This window comes from Meles meles, chromosome 20 (assembly GCF_922984935.1).
Source record: "Meles meles chromosome 20, mMelMel3.1 paternal haplotype, whole genome shotgun sequence".
Classification (NCBI taxonomy): domain Eukaryota; kingdom Metazoa; phylum Chordata; class Mammalia; order Carnivora; family Mustelidae; genus Meles; species Meles meles.
In genome coordinates this window covers 26,538,083-26,560,409 of record NC_060085.1, presented here as the reverse complement: position 1 = coordinate 26,560,409, position 22,327 = coordinate 26,538,083, and the positions used below count along the sequence as shown (strand labels likewise).

The window sequence follows — 22,327 nt, the reverse complement described above, 5'->3', positions numbered from 1 at the left end:
TGCAATGTGACATATCATTCCTGCTTTCATGCCTTTACTTCAGCAATTCTTCCCACCAAAACTCCTTCCCCCGACTAACTCTAGTTACATCTTCCTTATTTTAAAAGTCCTAAGGTCTAGCTTAAATTGTATCCCATCCATGAATCATCCCTAAAATCTCCAGTACTTACAGAACCTCTCTTTTTGCTGAAGTCCTAATTAGCAAGTTAACATACTTGTATTTTCACCTTCTGGCATTTAATCATTTTTATTTCTACTGTGAATATAGTCAATGCCCTGACAAAAAGATATCAGATCTAAACTGTTACAAAGCCTTGCAGTAGCAGAGTAGTTAAGAGCTTTGGTTCTAGACTCTAGAGTCAAAAGTCAGAATACCGACATTCAAATTCCAACTCTACCATTTATTAGCTATGTGAACTTGGGTAAATTAATCTAATCTCTCTGTATCTTAATTTCCTCATGGGTTAATGTGGGAAAAATAAGCAGCTATCTTAAATAGTTATTTAAGGATTAATTAAATTAACATGTAAAGAATTTAGAACTGGATATGGTACAAAGTTAGCATACAAGTATTAATTAAACTGTTCCCATTTGTCCTTGCTCCAGGCCTCCCTACATATTGTTGTCATATCATTTTTAATTGGTGGTTCTGTTATGCCAGTGTCCTGCAGAGAACTTTCCCTGGCCTTCCACAGTACATAGGTCGATGCCCTTGTTTGTTAATCACGGCACTCCACAACGATTTCCTTAGCTTTAGCTACTCAGAAACAGACAAATAAGGAAGACACCCCTCTCTTCCATGGTCTGACAACTACTTATAAAAGAGAAACAAACATAAAAATGTCACACAGAATGGATGTTCACACATAGCTACTATCCAAAAAACTTCCCCAATCCAACAAAATGATTTTCATCAGTGACTGGAAGATGTCAAACTCATTCAAAATTACCTGCTTTTGTCTGTTTTATTCTACTTCTGTCTACCCAAGACACACAAAAACCACGCAAAAAAGACACCTTTTCTTAAGATGTACCTATCCACCCCTACTGTAAAGTCTAATTCAAATACCATCACCCTTGCCATTTAAACTTACTTAATACTATCTTATCTCAATCGTTTATATATATATATATATTTTTTTAAATTTAGAGAGTGAGAGAGAGCATGAGCTGGGGGAGAGGCAGGTGGAGAGAGAGAAGCAGACTCCCCACTGAGCAGGGAGCCCGCTACAGGGCTCTAACCTCAGGACCCTGGGATCACAGAAGGCAGACGCTTAACAGACTGAGCCACCCAGGCACCCTTCTCAATCAACTGTTACTAAGGTGTATAGTCACCCTCTATATCCAAAATATAAGCTTCTAGAAAGAATAACAATTTCTAACCAGTTCTTGTTTTCTTCCCTCTCACCACTGTGCCCTCCACTAAAACAGATCATGATAGAACAGGTGCTCAAAAATATGCATTGAACTTAAGAAAAAGTGAAACTGGAAGTAGAATACTACTATCACTTATTACTAAGTAAACTACAGTAAGAGTGCAAATAGACTACTGTATCAACCATTAGACTATCACCTGTCCACAGAGACTCAAATCAAGTGGGACCATCCACATCAGAAGGAAGCAGTCTACTCACTACCCCTTCTATGTAACCACCATATGGGTAGATGTGCTTGTTCAGTGGTAACTTGGTCAAAAGAAGGATTAATAACCATTCTATTATATGTCATCTAATTTGAAGAGCTTGACCTCCAAGAGAAGTGAAGGATGATACACAGGGTCAGCACCCAAGCAGGGCAATAACAGACTGCTACACTCCTGAGTAGATGATTTGGGAAAGTTTTTTATTAAATTCCACTTTATGGCAAACCTGTCACCCTCCCACCTACAGGTTTTCAGTACCCATAAGGCATTCCACAAACTTAGCATTAAAAAGTGTCACCTAGACTCCATGTGCCTATGCTCTGAAGATTTTCTACAATGAATATGTATTACTTGGATAATCAGAAAGTTTCAAATGTTTATTACCTCTTCTAGCTTTTAATGGGTCGCCTATAATGGCCAGTGCAGAATGAAAAAATCACAAGGTAAAAGTCAACCAAAGGGTATATATCACTCCAATTCTCCACCTCCCAGGGAAAGTGCCAATTTGAACAAAGTTCTTAACTTTGTATGTTCAACTTAAAAGATTACTTCTACATATGCCATCACATGAAAGAAAAAATTCTCATTACCTTCCTAAGACTCCACAGCATACAGAAATTACAAAGAGCTGCCTAGATGGTTTGCTCTTCCCCCTACCTCAAACACCCTCCTCACTAAGGACTAGGCCCTTAATAAGGGCCACAAACAGGGTGCTAAGTAATTTACATGATTATATCAATCCTCAAAACAATAGTAGGTACCACTATTATCCCCAGAAGAGAAAATTAAGGCTTAGAGATGAGATGTTTGAAAAATAAAAACCTGCCTGAGGTGATGCTTATAGAAGGAGGGGATTATGATACTGCATAACGGAATTTGCTGGGAATATATATTAGGCTCAGTGACTTATTTGTTATGAGACAATTATAGCAGAAATCCTCAAACTGGAAATTTCACACATAGGAAACATAAGTGATATTTGGTCAAACTATGGGTTTTCTTTGGAATTGTGTACCTCAAGATATCAGGCACTTAACAGGTGCTCAATAAAACCCTATCTGTTCAAATCTAAATTTTAAACAATTTTATTCCTAAAATAATTTGATCACATGGTAACATCTGACAAGTTATTTGTTTTAACTAGATTAGGTTGTGTAGTAATCAATAATTATATCTATACCTAAAGTAATGGCCTCGTATCCTATTTTTAGCTAAAGCAGGAAAAAAGTGAAAATGGTGGAAATAAGCTTTGTATCTTTTAAAGATAAGTTTTTCTAATTACAAATTCCATTCAATTTTTAACATATCAGCTCAATTTACACAATACTCACTATGGATCTAGTCTTAGCCATCTCAAAATAATCTACTGTGGGGGTTTTAGTATAGCCATGAAAAGCACTGCTCACGTAATCACTATTTTTTAAATAAGTAAAAGAAAAATATCTGAAGTCTCCTTTGAGTAACATACCAAAGTAAAGCAGGTGCATTTGCAGATTATGTACTTAAACAAACCTGTTATTTGATTAAGTTGGACTTTAGCTTAGACAAAAAGGTCAAAGCTGGTTGAATTAAGGCACTGGCAGTTAACTGATGTTTGAATGTGATAGCTGGAAAGATGAGTTCCATGAATATTCACTTTAAATGATTATGGGTAATCTATGAAGTCTTTCAGACACCCAAACTTTAGTTTCTAGAGAGAAAGAAAAAGGGTCTGTTCCATAGGTAAATGAACATCTGGTGTTATACAGAAAAATTAACATCTTTTTCAGTTCACATCCTACACACAGAGTAGCAGGGCATAGGTATTATGCAAGCACAATCTTTTCCTCCTTTCTTTGAAAAATGATTTATATAATAATTCCTTAATTCTGTAGCAACAGAGAATTACTTCCTCTCTTTTTTTTTTTTTTTGAAGCTCAAGTTTCTTTCATTTCAAAATACTACTATTGGAAACTTAAATTCTTCTTTTAAAAAAGACCTCACCATTTAACTCGGGAAGAGGAAGCAAAAAGTCAGGAGGTGAAGCCCAAGTTATTTCTATTAGTCTTACATAACTTAATCTAAGTCGGAACCGATTCAGTATCTCAAAAGCACAAAAATGAATTCTTCAGTATATTCTCCACACACATGAAGTATTAAAAATTGAAAGGGTCTTATTTAACTTTTTCTTGTATTCTTAAAATATAAGCACCCATAAGTATGGTAAATAAGGGTGCCAACATAAAAAGGATCACACTTAAAGAGCATTAAATTCATCCTATCACATCTAGGTAATGCAATATTTGATAGAATTGGATATAATTTCAGAAAGTAAATTAATTTTGTAACACTGATTTTTAAATATCACCTTTACAAGTATGCATTAAGTATTTTTAGTAAGTTCTTGCAAGGAACATCAAAAATGATTTTCAAAAGCAATACATATATGTTCACCCAACCTGCAAACAAAACTCTAAAAATGTAAAGCTACAGTTGTTCATGATTAATGAAATTGGCTTTGAAAATTGCAAATTACTCCTTATCAAATATTTCAAAAACGTAAAGTTACACAAACAACTGTCCTTACTAGAAAGACATGATCTGAACTCAGCTAAAAGCTGTGTTAACTCCATCTCACCACTGAGACACCTGAGCCCCAGTGTAATACTGGCCACAGATTCCCTGCATTGCTTTGGGAACTGCGGCTTGCTTATTCAAACACTGAACGGCAAATTCACCTTTCTAAAAAGACTAGAAGCAAAACGCCAAGTTTCACTATCTAGTTTTCTGAAATGAATTAGAGTTTGGGATTTCACTGGGAATGACCACATTATCAAGATGCCATCGCCCTCCCGAGGCATTTAATTACAATACCTTCTCTGTTTTCCATTCAACCACCTCAACTAAACTTCCAGTAGAACCAAATACACAAAAAGTTGGTTCCATGGCCTTGCTCAAAGTCTCCTCTGGGTGCAAACGCTGGGATCCTGCATACATTATGCAAAAAGGGCAAAGGGAAATGAGAAGTAAAGATTGTTAGATAATGTCGTGACATTACCTTGCCCGTCTTGTGATCAAACCAGACGAGAGCATGATTCCTTGACAGCACTTTGCAATCAAAGGTAGCATTATTCTGCGCTGGTCGACAGCGGGCCACGGAGCGGCCGATTTTAATGGGTTCGTCCAGGTAGACATGGCGCTCCTGAAATGGGTGCGAGTTCGGGCGGCAAGTGAAGATGGCCAAGGCTGACGGCATCGAGGACAGACTGGGGGTGTCTCTCCTACCAAGGGACAAAGAGGAGTTCCACCGGATCCGGACTGCCCTTCACAAGTCTACACCCCTATCCCCCCCAAAATTTTAAATTAAAACAAACTGCGCATTGTCCAAGCATAACCAGTGAACATCAACAACTCTTCACTTGAGTGGGAAGACAAGCCAGCACAATCCCCATCACCTCCTTTAAAACCCAGCAGCGCCCTGATCGCAAAAAGTCCCCAACTGGCAGCTTTCAGTCCATCTTCTTCCCTGGGAAGAAAAGCCTCAAACATCGGACAGCTTCGGCTAAGAAAACTCCTGGAAGACAGTTTGGGGGTTGGAGGTATCCAAGCAGATGAGTCACACACCAATTCTTGTGTTTTGTTTGGGATCGCGGCCGCTTTCCCCCCTCGGTGGCGGAAATGTTGCAGCACTGCAGCATGAAGGAAGGGTCGGTTCGGTGCGGCCAGGAAGGTCCTTTCGGGCCGAAGGAAGGTGTCGCCGAGCACCTCTGGGCACCCACCGCCCGTCTTCGAGGGCCTCGGGAGTGGAAGGGCAGAGTCGTGGGGGTCTAGACCGCCAGCGGGACAGTCTGCATTGCTCTTGCTGCGCGGAGGCAAGGGAGGTGGCACGGGGTCCCTGGCACGAGCCGAGACCTTGGCGGCTGGGGCCCTTGGCGCGAAGAGCAGGGGGACAGGCAGAGGCGCGGGCAGCGGCCGAGGCGGGACTCCCGGGCACCTGGCGGGCGTCCCCGCGCCCAGGGCGGAGATCCGGCTCGGCAGGCCGGTGCGGACAGAGCTAGGCGCAACCCCGCGGAGGCTCAGGGGTCTCGGCCCGCAGGAAGTTGGTCCCTGAACGCCTGAGCTCCTGGCTGCTGCTCAGCACACCGGCCGCCTTCTTTCAGGGTCGCCCCCGCGAGGGTCGCATCTCAGGGACGACAGCCACAGCTCCCAGCGGACGAGGAGGTGGGGGAGGGAGGCTGGCCCGGAGATTAGGGGAGAGGCCTGGAGGCCCCAGGCTGGGTCCGCCGCAGCCTCCACCACTCGCGGCTGGTGGGACACGCTCAGGCTGTGCCCGACAAGGCAGGAAACTTTCCGACCTGGTGGGGAAAACATGAAAACAAACGGCCGTCAGGCGCCGGTGCCCGCCCGCCTCAGCCCGCACCCCCTTCAACCCGCCCCCCGCCAGTCCCCGCGACTGGCCACGACCTCGGCCGACCTCTCCGCGGACGAGCTGCTGGGATTTAGAACCCGGACGCCACAACGGGTCCAGCCTCCCTCGTCGCTGCCGCCGCCTCAGCTTACCTTGCCAGCGCCGGCCGCCATAGTGACTCTGACTGAAACCTACCCGGTGCACCGCCACGGGAACGCGCACCCTTCAAGGGCCCTCCTACCCCCTCTCCCGCGCCGTAGTCCCGGGTCGTCACGTGTTCGACGCCGTGGAGGCCATAATGGTCAAGGGCACAAAAGAGGGCAAGCTAATTTTTAACGAACTCCAGACGCCATGTTAGTTAAGGGCTGGAAGCTTCAAACCATGGGACAACCTTTACGACCATTTTGGTTAAGGGCAAGGGAAAATTTGACCTGTTGAAGGTTTTCCGAACAAAACGTGCCAACTTCCTACGTTACCATCTTGGTAAGAAGACATCAACTTTTACTAAATTTTATTTACTATACTTCTCGCTGAAAATACCAATGAACGAAGAGAACAGACCCATCCGAAGGAGATGTTCATTTGCAGTCATCTTAGCTATGGGCAGCATAGTCCCCTACTGCCGCCTTAGGTGTGACCAACCAAATTCCCACAAGTCTTGGGATTTGTGCATCAAAATTGAGATCCATCCTCCCCCCGCTAAAGTCTTCCGTGAATCCTGCCCAGGGTAAAACTCTCAGTCCCTGCATTCCATTTCGAATGACCCTTCTCATGGGACCTATCACGTCCTCCCCAGGACTCCAGGGCAGATTCTACCCCGGAAAGAATGTGAGTTCAGAAAGTTTAAAATCAAGTTGCTTCCAGAGAGAGATCAAACAATTTTCAGTATGAAAAAAATGGGCGTATTGTCCCCGCTCATAGTATTATGGTAGACGAGGAGTCATTGGTCTACAGAACGAAAGAATACAAAATCTAAACGAAATTTTCAAGAAACGTAGTGGGAAGGAATTTTATTTCTTTAGGACCAATGATGGTTTCATTCTTCAAATTATTTTCAGAACAAGCTCTACCACTGTTATGACCTTGGGCTTTTTTTTTTTTTTAAGATTTTATTTATTTATTTGACACAGAGAGAGAGATCACAAGTAGGCAGAGAGGCAGGCAGAGAGAGGAAGGGAAGCAGACTCCCTGCTGAGCAGAGAGCCCGATGCGGGACTCGATTCCAGGACTCCGAGATCATGACCTGAGCCGAAGACAGCGGCTTAACCCACTGAGCCACCCAGGTGCCCCGACCTTGGGCTTTTCTAATTTTCTAAACCCTTTCAAGTCTCCTTTTCTCATCTATAACTTGGAGATAATACATAATTCACTTTTATTGTGGGAATTCATTTCAATACTTACATATAGGGTTTTCGCCCTGTCCTACCTGTCCTAAATTCTGTGCTGGGCCCTGGGGACACACACGTGAACCAAACCTCCATCCCTGGGCGCCTGGGTGGCTCAATGGGTTAAACCTCTGCCTTGGGCTCAGGTCGTGGTCTCATGGTCTTGGGATCCACCCCCACATCAGGCTCTCTGCTTAGCAGGGAGCCTGCCCCTCCCCACCCCCACCTCTCTGCCTACTTGTGATCTCTCTGTCAAATAAATGAATAAATGATCTTTTAAAAAAATAAAGACAGTTCAATAGTTAAACAAAAACAAACAAAAAAACCCTCCATCCCTGCCCTCTAAAAGCAATACTTCGATATTGTGGGATGTGGGAACAAACATAGACACAGGGCAAAGATGGAAGCAAGTACTGAGTACTGAAGATGACAGCGACCGCCTTCTGCAGGAGGTAACTAAGTGAACTGAAGGAACGAAAGGAGGAAAACCACAACAAATGAGGTATTTGCTGAATGGCTTCTTAAATTTCCAGGAAGAGAGAATAGCAAAAAAGGAACAAAACTATTACAAACAGTGGACCAATGTGCCTGGCACATAATAGTGACAATAAATATTTGATTCCTGAATGAAAATTACATACTGTTACTCATTATTACAGGATAAAGTAGAACTGGCACAGAGTGAGTCTGAATGGATGAATATGCGTTAGATTATAAAGACCTTGTATATTTGTATACTTTTCTAGGACTCTTCACTAACTCAGCAAATATGTATTTAACTACTACTGTGTTCCAGACACTTTATCCTTGAAAAAAAAAAAATAAAAGATATGTTGAAAAGTTTTAATATAAGAAGATGAAAAGTTTTCATTTACTTTTAGGCTTATGTGGAATAAAGTAACAAAGGTCCCTCCACAAATCCCAAACTTTCATTTGTTCATTCTATAAATATTTAATTGAATGCCAACTGAGAAACAGCTCCTTTGAAAAGCCCTGCAACAATGAAAAAACCCCGACTCCCTCAAGGTGCTCACAATTTAGTTGATGACACAGTAAGGTACTTACCATTGTGAATATAACAAGGATAATGGGAGCAAGGCAGAGTAGTTTATTTTTTAAATTTTAATTCCAGTATAGTTAACATAGAGTGTTATATTAGTTTTAGGTGTACAATATAGTGATTCAATAATTCTATATGTTATTCAGTGCTCATTAAGATAAGTGTATTCCTAATTCCCTTCACCTATTGTACCCATCCTCCTTTGGTTCTTTATAGTTAAGAGTCTGTTTTTAGGGGCGCCTGGGTGGCTCAGTGGGTTAAAGCCTCTGCCTTCAGCTCAGGTCATGATCCCAGGGTCCTGGGATCGAGCCCCACATCGGGCTCTCTGCTCCGTGGGGAGCCTGCTTCCTCCTCTCTCTCTGCCTGCCTCTCTACCTAGTTGTGATTTCTCTCTGTCAAATAAAAAAAAAAAAAAGAGTCTGTTTTTAGTTTGTCTATTTTTTTAAAATTTTATTTGTTTTATTAAATTCCACATGTGTGTGAAATATACAATATTTGTCTTTCTCTGACATTTTGCTCCTCATTATACTCTCTAGATTCATCCATGTTGTTGCAAATGGCAAGATTTCATTCTTTTTATGGCTGAATAATATTCCAGTGTGTGTGTGTTTGTGTGTGTGTGTGTGCGTGTGTGTGTATGTCTTCTTTATCCATTCATCAGTCAGTGGATACTTTGGCTGCTTTCATAATTTGGCTATTGTAAATAATTCTGCAATAAACATAGGGTTGCATATATCCCTTTGAATTTTTCATATTCTTTTGGTAAATACTATTGGTATTTACCCAGTAGTAGGATTACTGGATTGTAGGGTAATTCTATTTTAATCTTTTGAAGAATACCCATTCTGTTTTCCACAATGGCTGCACCAATTTGTATTCCTATCAGTAGTGTACAAGGGTTCCTTTCTCTCCTCATCCTGGCCAACACTTGTTTCTTGTGTTTTTTATTTTAGCCATTCTGACAAGTATGAGGTGATATTTCATTGATTCAATTTGCATTTCCCTGATGATGAGTAATATTGAGCATCTTTTCATGTCCATTGGCCATCTGTATATCTTTTTTGTAAAAATGTCTGTTCCTGTATTCTGCCCGTTTTTAATTGGATTATTTGTGTTTGTGGTGTTGAGTTGTATAAGTTCTCTATATATTTTAAATACTAATCTTTTATCAGATATGTCATTTACAAATATTTTCTCTCATTCAGTAGGTTGTCTTTTAGTTTTATTGATTGTTTCCTTTGCTGTACAGAAGCTTTTTATTCTGATGTGGCCCCAATAGTTTATGTTTGCTTTTGTCTCCCTTGCCTCAGGAGACATATCTAGAGAAATGTTGCTATGGCTGATGTTGGGGAAATTATTGCCTGTTCTTTCTTTTAGGATTTTTATGGGTTCAGGTCTCACATTTAGGTCCTTTATCCATTTTTGAGGGTTTTTTTTTTAATGCTTTAAGAGAGTGGTCCAATTTCATTCTTTTGGTATGGAAACTGGCTGTCCAGTTTTCCAACAGCATTTTTTGAAGAGACTGTCTTTTCCCCATTGCATATTCTTGCCTCCTTTGTTGAAGATTAATTGACCATATAACAGCATGCAGCAGATTAAACTGAGACTTGAAAAATGAGTAGGAGTAGGGCAGCTACTCTGGTAGTAGTGAGATAATGAAATTTTAGGCCAAGAAAACATCATAAACAAAGACCCAGAAACTTGAGAGGACAGGACTTTATGGGAATTACATGTAGGCCTATGTTACTGAAGCAGAAGGGGTGTGAGTTGGTCAAAGAGAGGCTCACAGAAGTGGGTTTCAATTGCTGAAGGACCTGAGGCCAAAGGACTTCAGAACATTTTCATCTTTCTCCTAAGTTAGAGTAGAGTAATGAAAATCAAGGTTTTTGAATCACACCCTGCATCACCATTTACCAGCACTGTAAACCATAAATTATTTAGCTCCTCTAACTCTGTTTTCTTATTTGAAAAAAGGTAGATAATAACTCACAGAGTTTTGGGATGCCTGGGTGGCTCAGTTAGTTAAGTGTCTGCCTTCGACTCGGGTCATGATCCCAGGGTCCTTGGATTGAGTCCCACATTTTGCTCCTTGCTCAGCAGGGAACCTGCCTCTCCCTCTGCCTTTGCAGCCCCCCACCCCCGCTTGTGCTTTCTCTCTCTCAAATAATTAAATAAAATCTTAAAACTAAAAAAAAAAAAAAACCTCACAGAGTTTTGTTAGGATCAAGTAAGATAATGTAAGACAAAGTGCCATCAAAAAATAATATATATTTACACGATGTTTTTTTTTATTCTTACTACTAGCCTTTCACATACAGTAAGGAGCAAGTTGTATTATCCTAATTCATATATGGAGAAACTTGTTCATAAATGTAGAAATAAAAAGTATCTCCTTAAGTTCTACTACAGTATCTCTTTAATGATAAACAAACAGAAGAGGGTTTTTGTTTTGTTTTGTTTTGTTTTTTCTGTGAGAAAAGCTGGGACGCTGTAACCTGGAAGGGTAAAGAATCCTACCAAGCTATGCAGGGTGCGAGAAATGCCAAAAGGACATTGAAGACATTCTTCACCCACTGGTATTCAGCAGGCACAGAAAAGTCTTAAATTAAGAAATCTCATACATGAGATATTTTGAATTCTAAGCCATGTGGGTGTTCCTCTCTCAGATTCTGTATCCATACAAGATTTTAATTAAATAAAAAATAGGTCATGTTTTGGGGTGCCTGACTGGCTCAGTCAGTAGAGCATGCTACTCTTGATCTCAGGGTTGTGAGTTCAAGCCCCATGTTGGGTATGGAGCCTACATAAAATATATATGTCATGTTTTGAGAAATTTGGAATGGTAGTATTTTCCAATGTTGTAGATTTCTCTCCTTTTTAAAATTTTTACCTTTTTAATAGACTGATAACTATTACCACTGCTATGATCCATGATCCATGATAGTTTTCCATCTTAGAAAAGCAAAGACAAAACTGTAAAATCATTACCCCAGTACCATGAGAGATAGGCCATTATTAGCATTTCAGACGTGTAGAAGACAAATCTGTAAACTCTTAATATACAACCCCCCAAGTGCTAATGATCTAATTAGACTTTAACCAATGACACATGATATAATGAATTATGGAAAATTTGCATAACTGCTTAAACAGAGTATCTAGATTGCAAATATCAGTAGACAAACTAATTAAAGAGGAGCCTTGGAGTAGTCAAAAATTAAAATTGAGAGTATATAATATTTTTTATGGTACACAATGGCTTATTAAAACTAAATTTTCATCCTCTTTTCAATAAGAAAGGCTCTCCTCATTAGGGAGATGTAATGAATGGAAATACCCTGTCATTTCCCAGGTGTCCAGGGTGGAGTGGCCCAGACATTCCAGAGGTACTGCTCATCTGTTTTTGGTTTCTTGGTTCTTCAGGAAATAGAAGAAAAATAATTTCCTAATGATAAATAAAGACATTTATTTGTCATTTAGCAATCTTTTTCTGTGAATATAAATAGAGGGAATCAGATTAACTCTTGAAAGGATCATGGACAACTAATTCAGCTCCCTAATTTGGCAGGCAAGGAACCTGGGGCTGAGAAAAGGGACTTTTATTGAATGTGTATTTACCAGGTGGTAAGGCATTTTCCTCAGGACATCTTTGTGTACCATTAATTCCATTTCATAAATAGGGAAACTGAGGCTCAAAAAGATTAAATGACTGAATTAATTAATTAATTGAATGAATTAAAAGACTAAATGCTAAGTATAAGTACACGCTGGGTTTTGGTTTTTGTTTTTTTTTTTTCTTTTCTTTTTAAAATATCCTTACTGGGGGCGCCTGGGTGGCTCAGTGGGTTAAGGCCTCTGCCTTCAGCTCAGGTCATGATCCCAGGCTCCTGGGATCGAGCCCCGCATCGGGCTCTCTGCTCAGCGGGGAGCCTGCTTCCTCCTCCCTCTCTCTGCCTGCCTCTCTGCCTACTTGTAATTTCTGTCTGTCAAACAAATAAATAAATAATTTTTTTTTAAAGATTTAATTTATTTATTTGACAGAGAGAGAGATCACAAGTAGGCAGAGAGGCAGGCAGAGAGAGAGGAGGAAGCAGGCTCCCCACGGAGCAGAGAGCCCGATGCGGGGCTCGATCCCAGGACCCTGAGATCATGACCTGAGCCGAAGGCAGTGGCTTAATCCACTGAGCCACCCAGGCGCCCCAATAAATAAAATCTTTTAAAAAAAAAAAATCCTTACTGACTTTTTGGATTGATAAAACTAATACATATTCATTGCATATATTCAAATAAGCAAAGTAAGGAAAATAAAAGTCCTCTCTAGCTTCATCACATATCCTCAGTCTAGAGCCAAATACTGTTAACAGTTTGTTAACTATATCTTTCCAGATATTTTTCTAAGCCACAGAATGCATGCTCCCCTCCTTTTTTAGAGAGAGAGAAAGCAAGCGCCCAAGTGGGGGTGGAGGGGCACAGCGAGAGGGAGGATCCCAAGCAGGCTCCAAACCCAGCGCTGAGCCTAAGGTGGGGCTCAATCTCACTAACCTGAGATCATAACCTGCCCCGAAATGGAGTTAGACATTTAACTCATGGAACCACCCAGGAGCCCCTGCATGCCCTTTTAAGAGTACCACATAATAGGGTTGAGATGGAGCCCTTCATCGGTGCTGGGCGTGGAGCTTGCTTAAGATTCTCTCTCTCCCTCCCTCTCTTTCTGGCCCTCCCCCATTCATGCTCTGTGTTTCTCTCTAGAAGAAATAAAATCTTGGGGACTCCTGGTGGCTCAGTCAGTTAAGCATCTGCCTTCACTCAGGTCATGATCACAGGGTTCTGGGTTCAGATCCTGCATCTGGCTCCTTGGTCCTTGCTCAGGGGGGAGCCTGCTTCACCCTCTGTCTGCCACTCCCCCTGCTTGATCAGTCTTTCTCTCTTGCTCTCTGACAAATAAATATAATTTTTAAAAAAGAAAATCTTTTTTTTAATTTTTTAAAAGATTTTATTTATTTATTTGACACAGAGAAAGAGACCACAAGTAGGAAGAGAGGCAGCAGAGTTGGGGGGGAGCAGACTCCCTGCTGAGCAAGGAGCCCAATGCACAGCTGATCCCAGGACCCTGAGATCATGACCAAAGGCAGAGGCTTTACCCACTGAGCCACCCAGGTGACCCAAAAGAAATAAAATCTTAAGAAAAGAAAAAAAGGAAATGAGAATATCAATATTAGGAGCCTTATTCCTAAAAGTGATAAACAATTTAAATCAATAGAAAAAGTCTGTATGGTAGAGGGTGGGGGGGAAGTAAGGAAAGAAATTGTTGATTTGTCAGTCTGTGTAAGTCCCCTTTTGATTACTCGAAGTGTTCTCTTGCTTTTTATTATCAATTTAAGATGTTACTGCAGGGGAGATGGTGTCCCTCGATGGTGCAGTTGGTTAAAGTGACTGACTCTTGGTTTTGGCTCAGGTCATGATCTCAGGGTGGTGAGATCGAGCCCCTCAGTGGGCTCCAGGGTCAGTATAGAGTCTGCTTAAGACTCTCTCTCCCTCTCCTTCTGCCCCTTTCCCTCTAACATAAATAAATAAACCTTTTTTTTTTTAAGATTTTATTTTTTGACAGAGACACAGTGAGAGAGGGAACATAAGCATGGGGAATGGGAGAGGGAGAGAACCAGGCTTCCTGCAGAGCAGGGAGCCCAATGAGGGGCTTAATCCCAGGACTCTGGGATTAGGACCCAAGCCAAAGGCAGATGCCTAATAACTGAGCCACCCAGGCACCCCTAAATAAATAAATCTTTTAAAAAAAGAGAGAGAGAGAGAGAGAGAGAGAGAGAGCGTGAGAATGTTATTTGGAATGCAACAAATCCTTAAGAATAAAAGGGATGTTGGAAGGGGAGGCGAACCATAAGAGACTATGGACTCTGAAAAACAACCTGAGGGTTTTGAAGGGGTGGGGGTGGGAGGTTGGGGGAACCAGGTGGTGGGTAATAGGGAGGGCACGTATTGCATGGAGTGCTGGGTGTTGTGCAAAAACAATGAATACTGTTACGCTGAAAAAAATAAATAAATTAAAAAAAAAGAATAAAAGGGATGGGTCAGAAAGCCACATAAGTTATTTTTTATGACTTTTTATTGGTATGTTTGAGTTTGTTTTTAAATAGCTTAGTTACCAATTAAAATATCAAAGATTGTTTATAGGGGCGCCTGGGTGGCTCAGTGGGTTAAAGCCTCTGCCTATAGCTCAGATCATGATCTCAGGGTCTTGGGATCAAGCTCTGCATTGGGCTCTCTGCTCGGCAGGGAGCCTGCTTCCTCCTCTCTCTCTCTGCCTACTCCTGCTATCTCTGCCAAATAAATAAATAAAATCTTTAAAAAAAAAAAGATTGTTTATACGTGGTGTTTTTGTTCATCTGGTGAATTTTTCAAAAAATATTTTAAGAATAGTCTTTATTCTGGGAAAACTATGACTTTTGAATCATCGTTTTTTAAATATAATTATTTGTTTCCTTTTAATAAGTTTCATTAGAGCTTTTGTTTCAGACAAATGCATTGTTCCTACTACTGCACAACAGATAATGATCAACAGCATCTTACCAAATTGTTACAATAGATAGATTGTTGATAGATTCTTCAGAGACCTTTGGTCATAAGCAGCCCCGAGAAGACTGTTCGAAATGGAGTGAAGAGACCCAGGCAGTAAGAGGAATCTAGAGTGCCTGCTCCTTCTCCACCCTCATTCCCACCAAGCATGCCCACGGTTTGTGGAGTCTGCTGAGCTTTGTGCGGGGCTAATTTCATGTGTGTGTGACCTTACACAGGGACTACACTTAGAAGGACTCTGCTGTCTTGAAGTTCTTAATACTTTTTTTTTATTTTAAATAAAGGGGACCCTCGTTTTCCTCTTGCACTAGGTCCTTCAAATTATGGAGCTGGTCCTGCCCCCAGCCTCCTCTCTACAAGGCCAGCATGCTGACTAGCACAACGCATGAAATGCTATAAGAGAAATTAGTGAAGAAGCATCCCTATAGAAATGAGTGAGAACTTTTTAAGTGAAACCAGACAGGTCCATCTCCCCATTTCCTGAGATCTAACTATATAACTTGGTATCGGTGGTGAAGATGGTTGCAGAAGAAAACTTGCCTTGATTTTATAACTTATCTTCTCAATCTAGATTAGATTCTGAATTTATTCTTGGAAATGATAATGAGAATAATACAGAATCAATATAGAATCTCTGCCCATTAAAATGTTGTACTTTATTATAGCTTTTTATTACAGAAAGTTTCAAATGTACAGGAAAATTGAAATAAAATTACAACAAACACACATATATACCCCTCCTTGGTTCAAAGTTGTTACCATTTAGCCAAATTTGCCTTATTTATCTGTTTTCTCAACTTTTTTACAATAAGTTGCAAACACCGGGGTGCCTGGGTGGCTCAGTGGGTTGAGCCTCTGCCTTCGGCTCAGGTCATTGTCCCAGGGTCCTGGGATGGAGCCCCATGTGTCGGGCTCTCTGCTCAGCAGGAGGTCTGCTTTCCCCGCTCTCTCTGCCTGCCTCTCTGCCTACTTATGATCTCTGACTGTCAAATAAATAAATAAAATAAAATAAAATAAGTTGCAAATACCAATACACTTAACTCCAAAAGAGATCAGCATGCATTTCCTAACAATACAGACATTATCCTAAATAATCACAATATATGAGATTGGGGTTTTTAATTATCTTATTTTTAATGTAGAAAACATAAGCATAAAGAAAAACCACCCATAATTCCAGTGCCCAGAGATAATCCTATAAACAGTTTGGTGCTATCCAGAAAAACGGCGTCATCTTGTACCCATTGCTTTGTCCACACAGAATGAAGCACCACTAGTTTTTTCCACCCTTCACAAGAACATTTTTCATGCTTTCTGTGGTAGGCAGTATAATGGTCCTTCAAAGATACCCATGCCCTAATACCCAGAACTTATAAATATGTTCAGGACATGGCATAGGACACTTTGCAGGTATGTTTAAGGTACAGAACTTGAGCTCGGGAGATTATTCTGGATTATCTGGGTGGATCTACTTTTAATCACATGAGTCCTTAGAATTAGAAGAGGGAGGCAAAGAGTAGGTCAGAGAGATGTGATGTGAGGACTCACCCCTTGCTGACTTTGAACATGGCATGGGGGGGCATGAAGTAAGGAATGAAGGAAGCCTCAAGAAGCTGGAAAAAGGCAAGGAAACTGATACTCACTCTACTAGAGCTTCCAGAAGGGAACTCAGTTCTGCCAACACTGCAGTTTTAGCCTAGGGAGACCCAGTTGGAATTCTGACCTACAGAATTTTAAGATAGTAACTTCGTGTTGTTTTAAGCAACTGAATGTGTGGTAATTCATTATAGCACCAATAGAAAATGAATACATTTCCTCATTTGTATTTGCCTTTGAAATAATAATTATTATTTAGAACATTTTTGTCTGAGTGATTTTCCTCTTCCATGTGGCTTTGAAAACGATAATGATTAATGCAATGGAAAAAATAAAGGCAGGACCCCTTGGTTTTGCTCTGAGAGGACAACTAGATCTCCTATGGTGTTTCTCATCAGGGCTGGACTGGTACATTTACAGACTAATGTGAAAGGGGGAGAGATTTCTCTACAGTCCTAAGAAGTTCATTTGGAGGGGTACCTGGCTGGCTCAATTGGTAGAGCATGGAACTCTTGATCTTAGGCTTGTGAACTGGAACCCCATGTTGTTATAGAGTTTACTTAAAAATTTTGTTTTCACTTGGAATTATGGAAACAACTTGTTTTGAGGAAAATAGTTTACTCTTAATCTCTTTCCCAGATCTTTGTACTTGCCTTCCATAGCACTTGTAACAATTTGTAAGGGGGTACGAGCCTAACATCCTCACGAGTGTTTGCTTTCCCTCTGGACTGTAAGCATTTTAAGAGTAAGAAGCCTGTCAGATTTTGCTTTCTGTTTTTGTTTTGTTTTGTTTTGTTTTTTCAGCATCTAGCGCAGTGGCTGGCATAAAAGAAACAAACATATTTGTGAAATGATTGGATCTTTGGCTATGAAAGATCTGGTTCTTGAGTAGCTAATGTGAAGCTAAACTGCTCTGCATAATAGTATTTAAAATAATGTTAAATTATATAAAACATTAAAATAACTCCTTTTTTTTAAAGGGAAAGAAAAAGCTGTGTTTCAGCATGAGCTTGGGAACCTCTTTGCCAATGATTACGCTTTTATGGAGATTTCTTTCCTGGATACAGATTCAGACTGCACTGTCGGAGTATCTTTCTGGAGACATCGATGTGTTCTTGTATATGTGTGAGTTCCTTCCAAAAGTCCTCTGAGGAGGTCAGGAACAGACTGTCAGGAAAGACAAACAGTGGTGTCTTCACTTCCGGCTGGCAGCAGGCCCTTGAGTCCATCAGGCAGGGAGCCTGCCCTGGGCTACTGTGCTCAGGTCAGATTGTATTTCACCACGCAGAACACCCAGGTGGAGCAGTCTGGGGGCAGTGGAGTTAAAATAACTGCTAAGTGGGGCCCCTTTGCTAGAGACATTTCCAAGAGCCACAGCTAACAGTAAGGTTGCTCTGTTTTTCCAGGAACAGTCACTTCCGCGGGTGTGAAAGTGGAGCGTCATTAGTGAGACTGAACAGCAGTGTGATGAGCCTGGAAAGTACTTCCATGCTAAGCTTTAAGGAAGGAAGGGTGTACCCAGGCACCACTTTTTTTTTTTTAAATATACAAACTACGTCACAGTTCTGTTTGGGCAAGTAGAAACACTTTTTTTTCTTTCCTAGTCAGCTGTTACTGGTTAGACAGGCAACAGAAACTAACCCTGGCCAACCTAAGCCTGTAGAAATTATTGGAAAGACGTGGGAGAATCTCAGAGAATGGAACTAAATGCTAAAGAAAAGCAAATCTCGGGAAGGATGGGAAGCAAAGTTAATCAGCAACAGGAGCCAATAAGCAGCCTATCCTTAGGAGGCCTCTTCAACACCAACTTCAGGAGAAATCAACCCCCAAATCGCCCTCTTTCATTCCTTGAGTTCCTCTCCTTGAAGATTCAAATGCCACAGAGATCACTGATCCAGGTTGGGTTACAACCCCATCTCATGGCCAGAAGGGTGGGGGACTTTGAAGGACCATCCAACTAACTCTGTATCTAATGAAAGAGGGATGGTTTTCCAAAGCTATTGTCAGGAGAAGAGGAAGGATTGCTGGGCAGGCAAAAGTTCTTGATGTTGACTTACCAGTTTACTCACTGAGTGTGCATTCAGGAAAATTAGTCTTCTCTTTGAGCCGCTTAGCAAAGAGGTTTAGCTGCCTATGGAATCCAGGCCAGTAACCTCCTATGTGACCTTAGACAGATCATAAACCATCTCTGAGCCATAGTTTCCTCATTTATAAAATGTATTGAACGTTTGGACCAGATGATTCCTAATGGCTTGTAGAGTGGAAAGAGCCAGAAGAGATGGTGTCGTCCCAGATACTGGCAATGTGACCTTGGCTGACTCATTTGCCAATTTTGGGTTTTCCCATGTAAAATAAAGTTGTGGGTTAATCCTTCTCCCCACAAAATCCGTGGGATACCCTTGTTTTCAGGAAACACACACTGGAGTATTAAGGGGTAAAGGAGCAGTATGTATGCAACCTACTCTTTTTTTTTTTTAATATTTTATTTATTTGACAGACAGAGATCACAACTAGGCAGAGAAGCAGGCAGAGAGAGAGGAGGAAGCAGGCTCCCTGCGGAGCAGAGAGCCCGATGTGGGGCTCGATCCCAGGACCCTGGGATTATGACCTGAGCCGAAGGCAGAGGCTTTAACCCACTGAGCCACCCAGGCGCCCCCCCTACTCTTTTTTTTAATTATTATAAACATATAATGTATTATTAGCCCCAGGGGTACAGGTCTGTGAATCGCCAGGTTATGCAACCTACTCTTAGATAATTTGTAAAAAAAAAAACCCATATATATATATATATATATATATATATATATATATATATATATACACACACACACGTGTGTGTGTGTGTGTGTGTGTGTGTGTGTGTGTGTGTGTGTGTATGGAGAGAGAGAGAGAGAGAGGAGAGAATGTGACCAAACTTTTTAAAAGTAATGGATTTGAAGGGTGCCTGGGTGGTTCACTTGGTTAAGCATCTGCCTTCAGCTCAGTTCGTGATCCTAGCCAGGGTCCTGGGATTGATCCCTTCATCTGGCTCCCTGCTCATGGGGAAGTCTGCTTCTCTCTCTCCCTCTGTGTCTCCACTGTTTACACTCTATCTCACAGGCACACTCTCTTTCTCAAATAAATATACAAAATCTTTTTTAAAAAGTAATGAATTTGAATAAAATGGGAGTTCTTTGTGCTAGTCTTAAAACTTTTCTCTACTGTAATTATTTCAAAATGAAGTTAAAACAAAAGTCAATAGGAAGGGCAAAAGGAAATCTGCTCCTCCACTTGCATATCCAAAGGCCTTTTGATGAATTATTTGTATGACAAATGAATATTTGTATGTCTGTACTGCTAGGTCCAAACTCTCTAGGGGAAGTTGTTAGTGCCAAGGCATGAATTCTACAGGGAGTTCCCACTGTTAGTGAGACAAAGCTCCACTGTGGGCCTGGAAGACACTGGGTAAAACCTATCTATTTACTCCTCCCCAGGAGTCTCACTAAGTGGGTGGGGATTTCCTATTGGCTTTTATGTTTTTCTGTTGTTTCAACAGATGTTTGGGGGAACATATTTCAGACACAGCATATCTTTAATGCTTTGTTCTTTTAACATTCATTATAACCCAACAAATGTCTCTACTAAGCACTTACCAATTTTATTTGAAGCCAAATACTACTACCTTCACACAGTCATTTTTTAAAAATTTTTTAAATTTTATTTTGAGTGATCTCCATGCCCAGCGTGGGGCTTCCACTCATGACCTTGAGATCAAGAGTCCCATGCTCTACTGACTGAGCCAGCCAGGCGCCCCACATACAGTCATTTCTTATTCCAAAATGATTTCAGTATCTATAGGGGATATTCATCGCAGGATTATATTAGCAAAATGTTGGGAGCGACCTAGTGGTCCATTAATTAGAGTACTGGTTAAACATATTCATGCAATGAAAAATTGTGTTGATGGTAAAAAAGAATGAAGCATCTGCCTAAAGTGACTATGGAACAATCTTCGGGTTAAAAATAAATGAAGCAATTCTGTATGCATGAATATGGAACAATCCCTAAGGTATAATTTTAAAAGCAACGTGTAAAATCATGTGTGAGCATAATACTATCATATTAAAAACTTGCTTGAATGAGTAAGCGATGAGTGGACAATTAATGTTCTTGCTTTCTCAGCATATTCCTGTATATAAATGCAGAGCATTTTCTGGGAAGATATACAGGAAATTAGTAACAATGGTAACCTCCAAAGAAAAGAGCAATGGGCGAAGAAGGTATGGAACTGGGGAATAAGAATGGGAGAGATACTTGCTTTTCAGTTAACATCTTTTGAGTTTTGTACCAAATTTAAAGTAGGCATCATTGCCCCTTTAAGAGTAAATCCTTAGGGCCCATTCTTATCATATAGGCCTAAGTGAAGATAAATGGCCAAGGAATTTGTGCTATTAGGGTGTGAACATTCTGAATACTAAGTTCATGGCTTCTCATCTTTTTGCTCCCACAAAAATTAGCCCTTATCTTTGCATGTAGTAGTCACTTAAAAATCTTTTTTATTTTTTAAAGTTTATTTATTTTTTTTTAGTAATCTCTACACCCATTGTGGGGCTTGAACTCACAACCCGAGATCAAGAGCCACATGCTCCCCTGACTGAGTCAGCCAGGTGCCCCAATAATCTTTTTATTGAATTGAGTTCAACTGCATTGATTTGCAGGCTTTTAGGGGCACTTCTGTGTACATTTTTACTTGCTGGTTTAATCTAGGTGTATTAGCCCTTCATGTGTTTTCTTCTTTTCTTTCCTAAAGGAAAAAAGATAAAATATTCATTTTGCATTCTTAAGAATTTAAAGATTAGCTAGTCAGTGGATATAAATTTCTGCCACCTTTCTGGAGAGCATTTTGGTATCATAAACCAGCGTGTAAAACATGTTCGGGTTGTAACCCCAGTAATCCCATCCTTAGCATTTTATCCTAAGGAAATAATTACACAGTTCAGAAAAAGATGTATGCACAAGAATGTTTATTCCTGTGTTGCTAATTGTACTGAAAATCTAGAAACAATCTTAAATATTCATGGGTAGATAAATGGTTAATTAAAGAATGTTATGTCCATCTAGGCTGCCCATTAAAAATGATGACCCACTGTATATTCCTCTTTTTAAAGATTTTATTTGTTTGACAGAGGGAGAGAGAACAAGCAGGGGGAGCAGCAGGAGAGGGAGAGGGAGAAGCAGGCTCTGCTGAGCAGGGAACCCGCATCCCAAGTCCCTGTGATCATGATCTGAGCCAAAAGCAGAAGCTTAACCAACTGAGGCCCCCAGGTGCCCCCCCACTGTATATTTCTTGATGAGGGAAGATATCTATAGCATATTGTTAAGTGATAGATTGTATATGTATATGATCCCATTTTTATCAAATTTCATAATAGACCATTTCACTATATATAAATGTTTACCTGAGAGAAATTCTATCAAAAATTCTATAAAAATCAAAATTCTATCAAAACTAAAAATGTTTATCCCTCTACGATAAGTGATTTTTAAAATTTTCTATGATAAGTGATTTTTGAAATTTTCTCTCTGTATTTTTTTTTTCATATTATTTACATTTTCTTCTGGAGCACACGTTGTAACACTTTTACCAAAAACTGAAACTATTAAAAAACAAAAAGCATTCAAATGATTTC

General features: G+C 40.5%; 1 protein-coding gene across 33 annotated transcripts in view; it reads right to left on the bottom strand.

Annotated features, from left to right (window-relative positions):
- Window positions 1-4,886, bottom strand: part of LOC123932319 (sarcolemma associated protein) — a 149,790-nt gene extending 144,904 nt beyond the window's left edge. For all 33 annotated transcript variants that reach the window (XM_045990207.1, XM_045990210.1, XM_045990208.1 and 30 more), the window contains exon 1: window positions 4,680-4,886. In XM_045990207.1, coding sequence (XP_045846163.1) covers window positions 4,680-4,877 — 198 coding nt within the window. In that variant the 5' untranslated portion in view covers window positions 4,878-4,886. The remainder of the gene's footprint in view (window positions 1-4,679) is intronic.
- Between the last annotated feature and the right edge of the window lie 17,441 nt (window positions 4,887-22,327).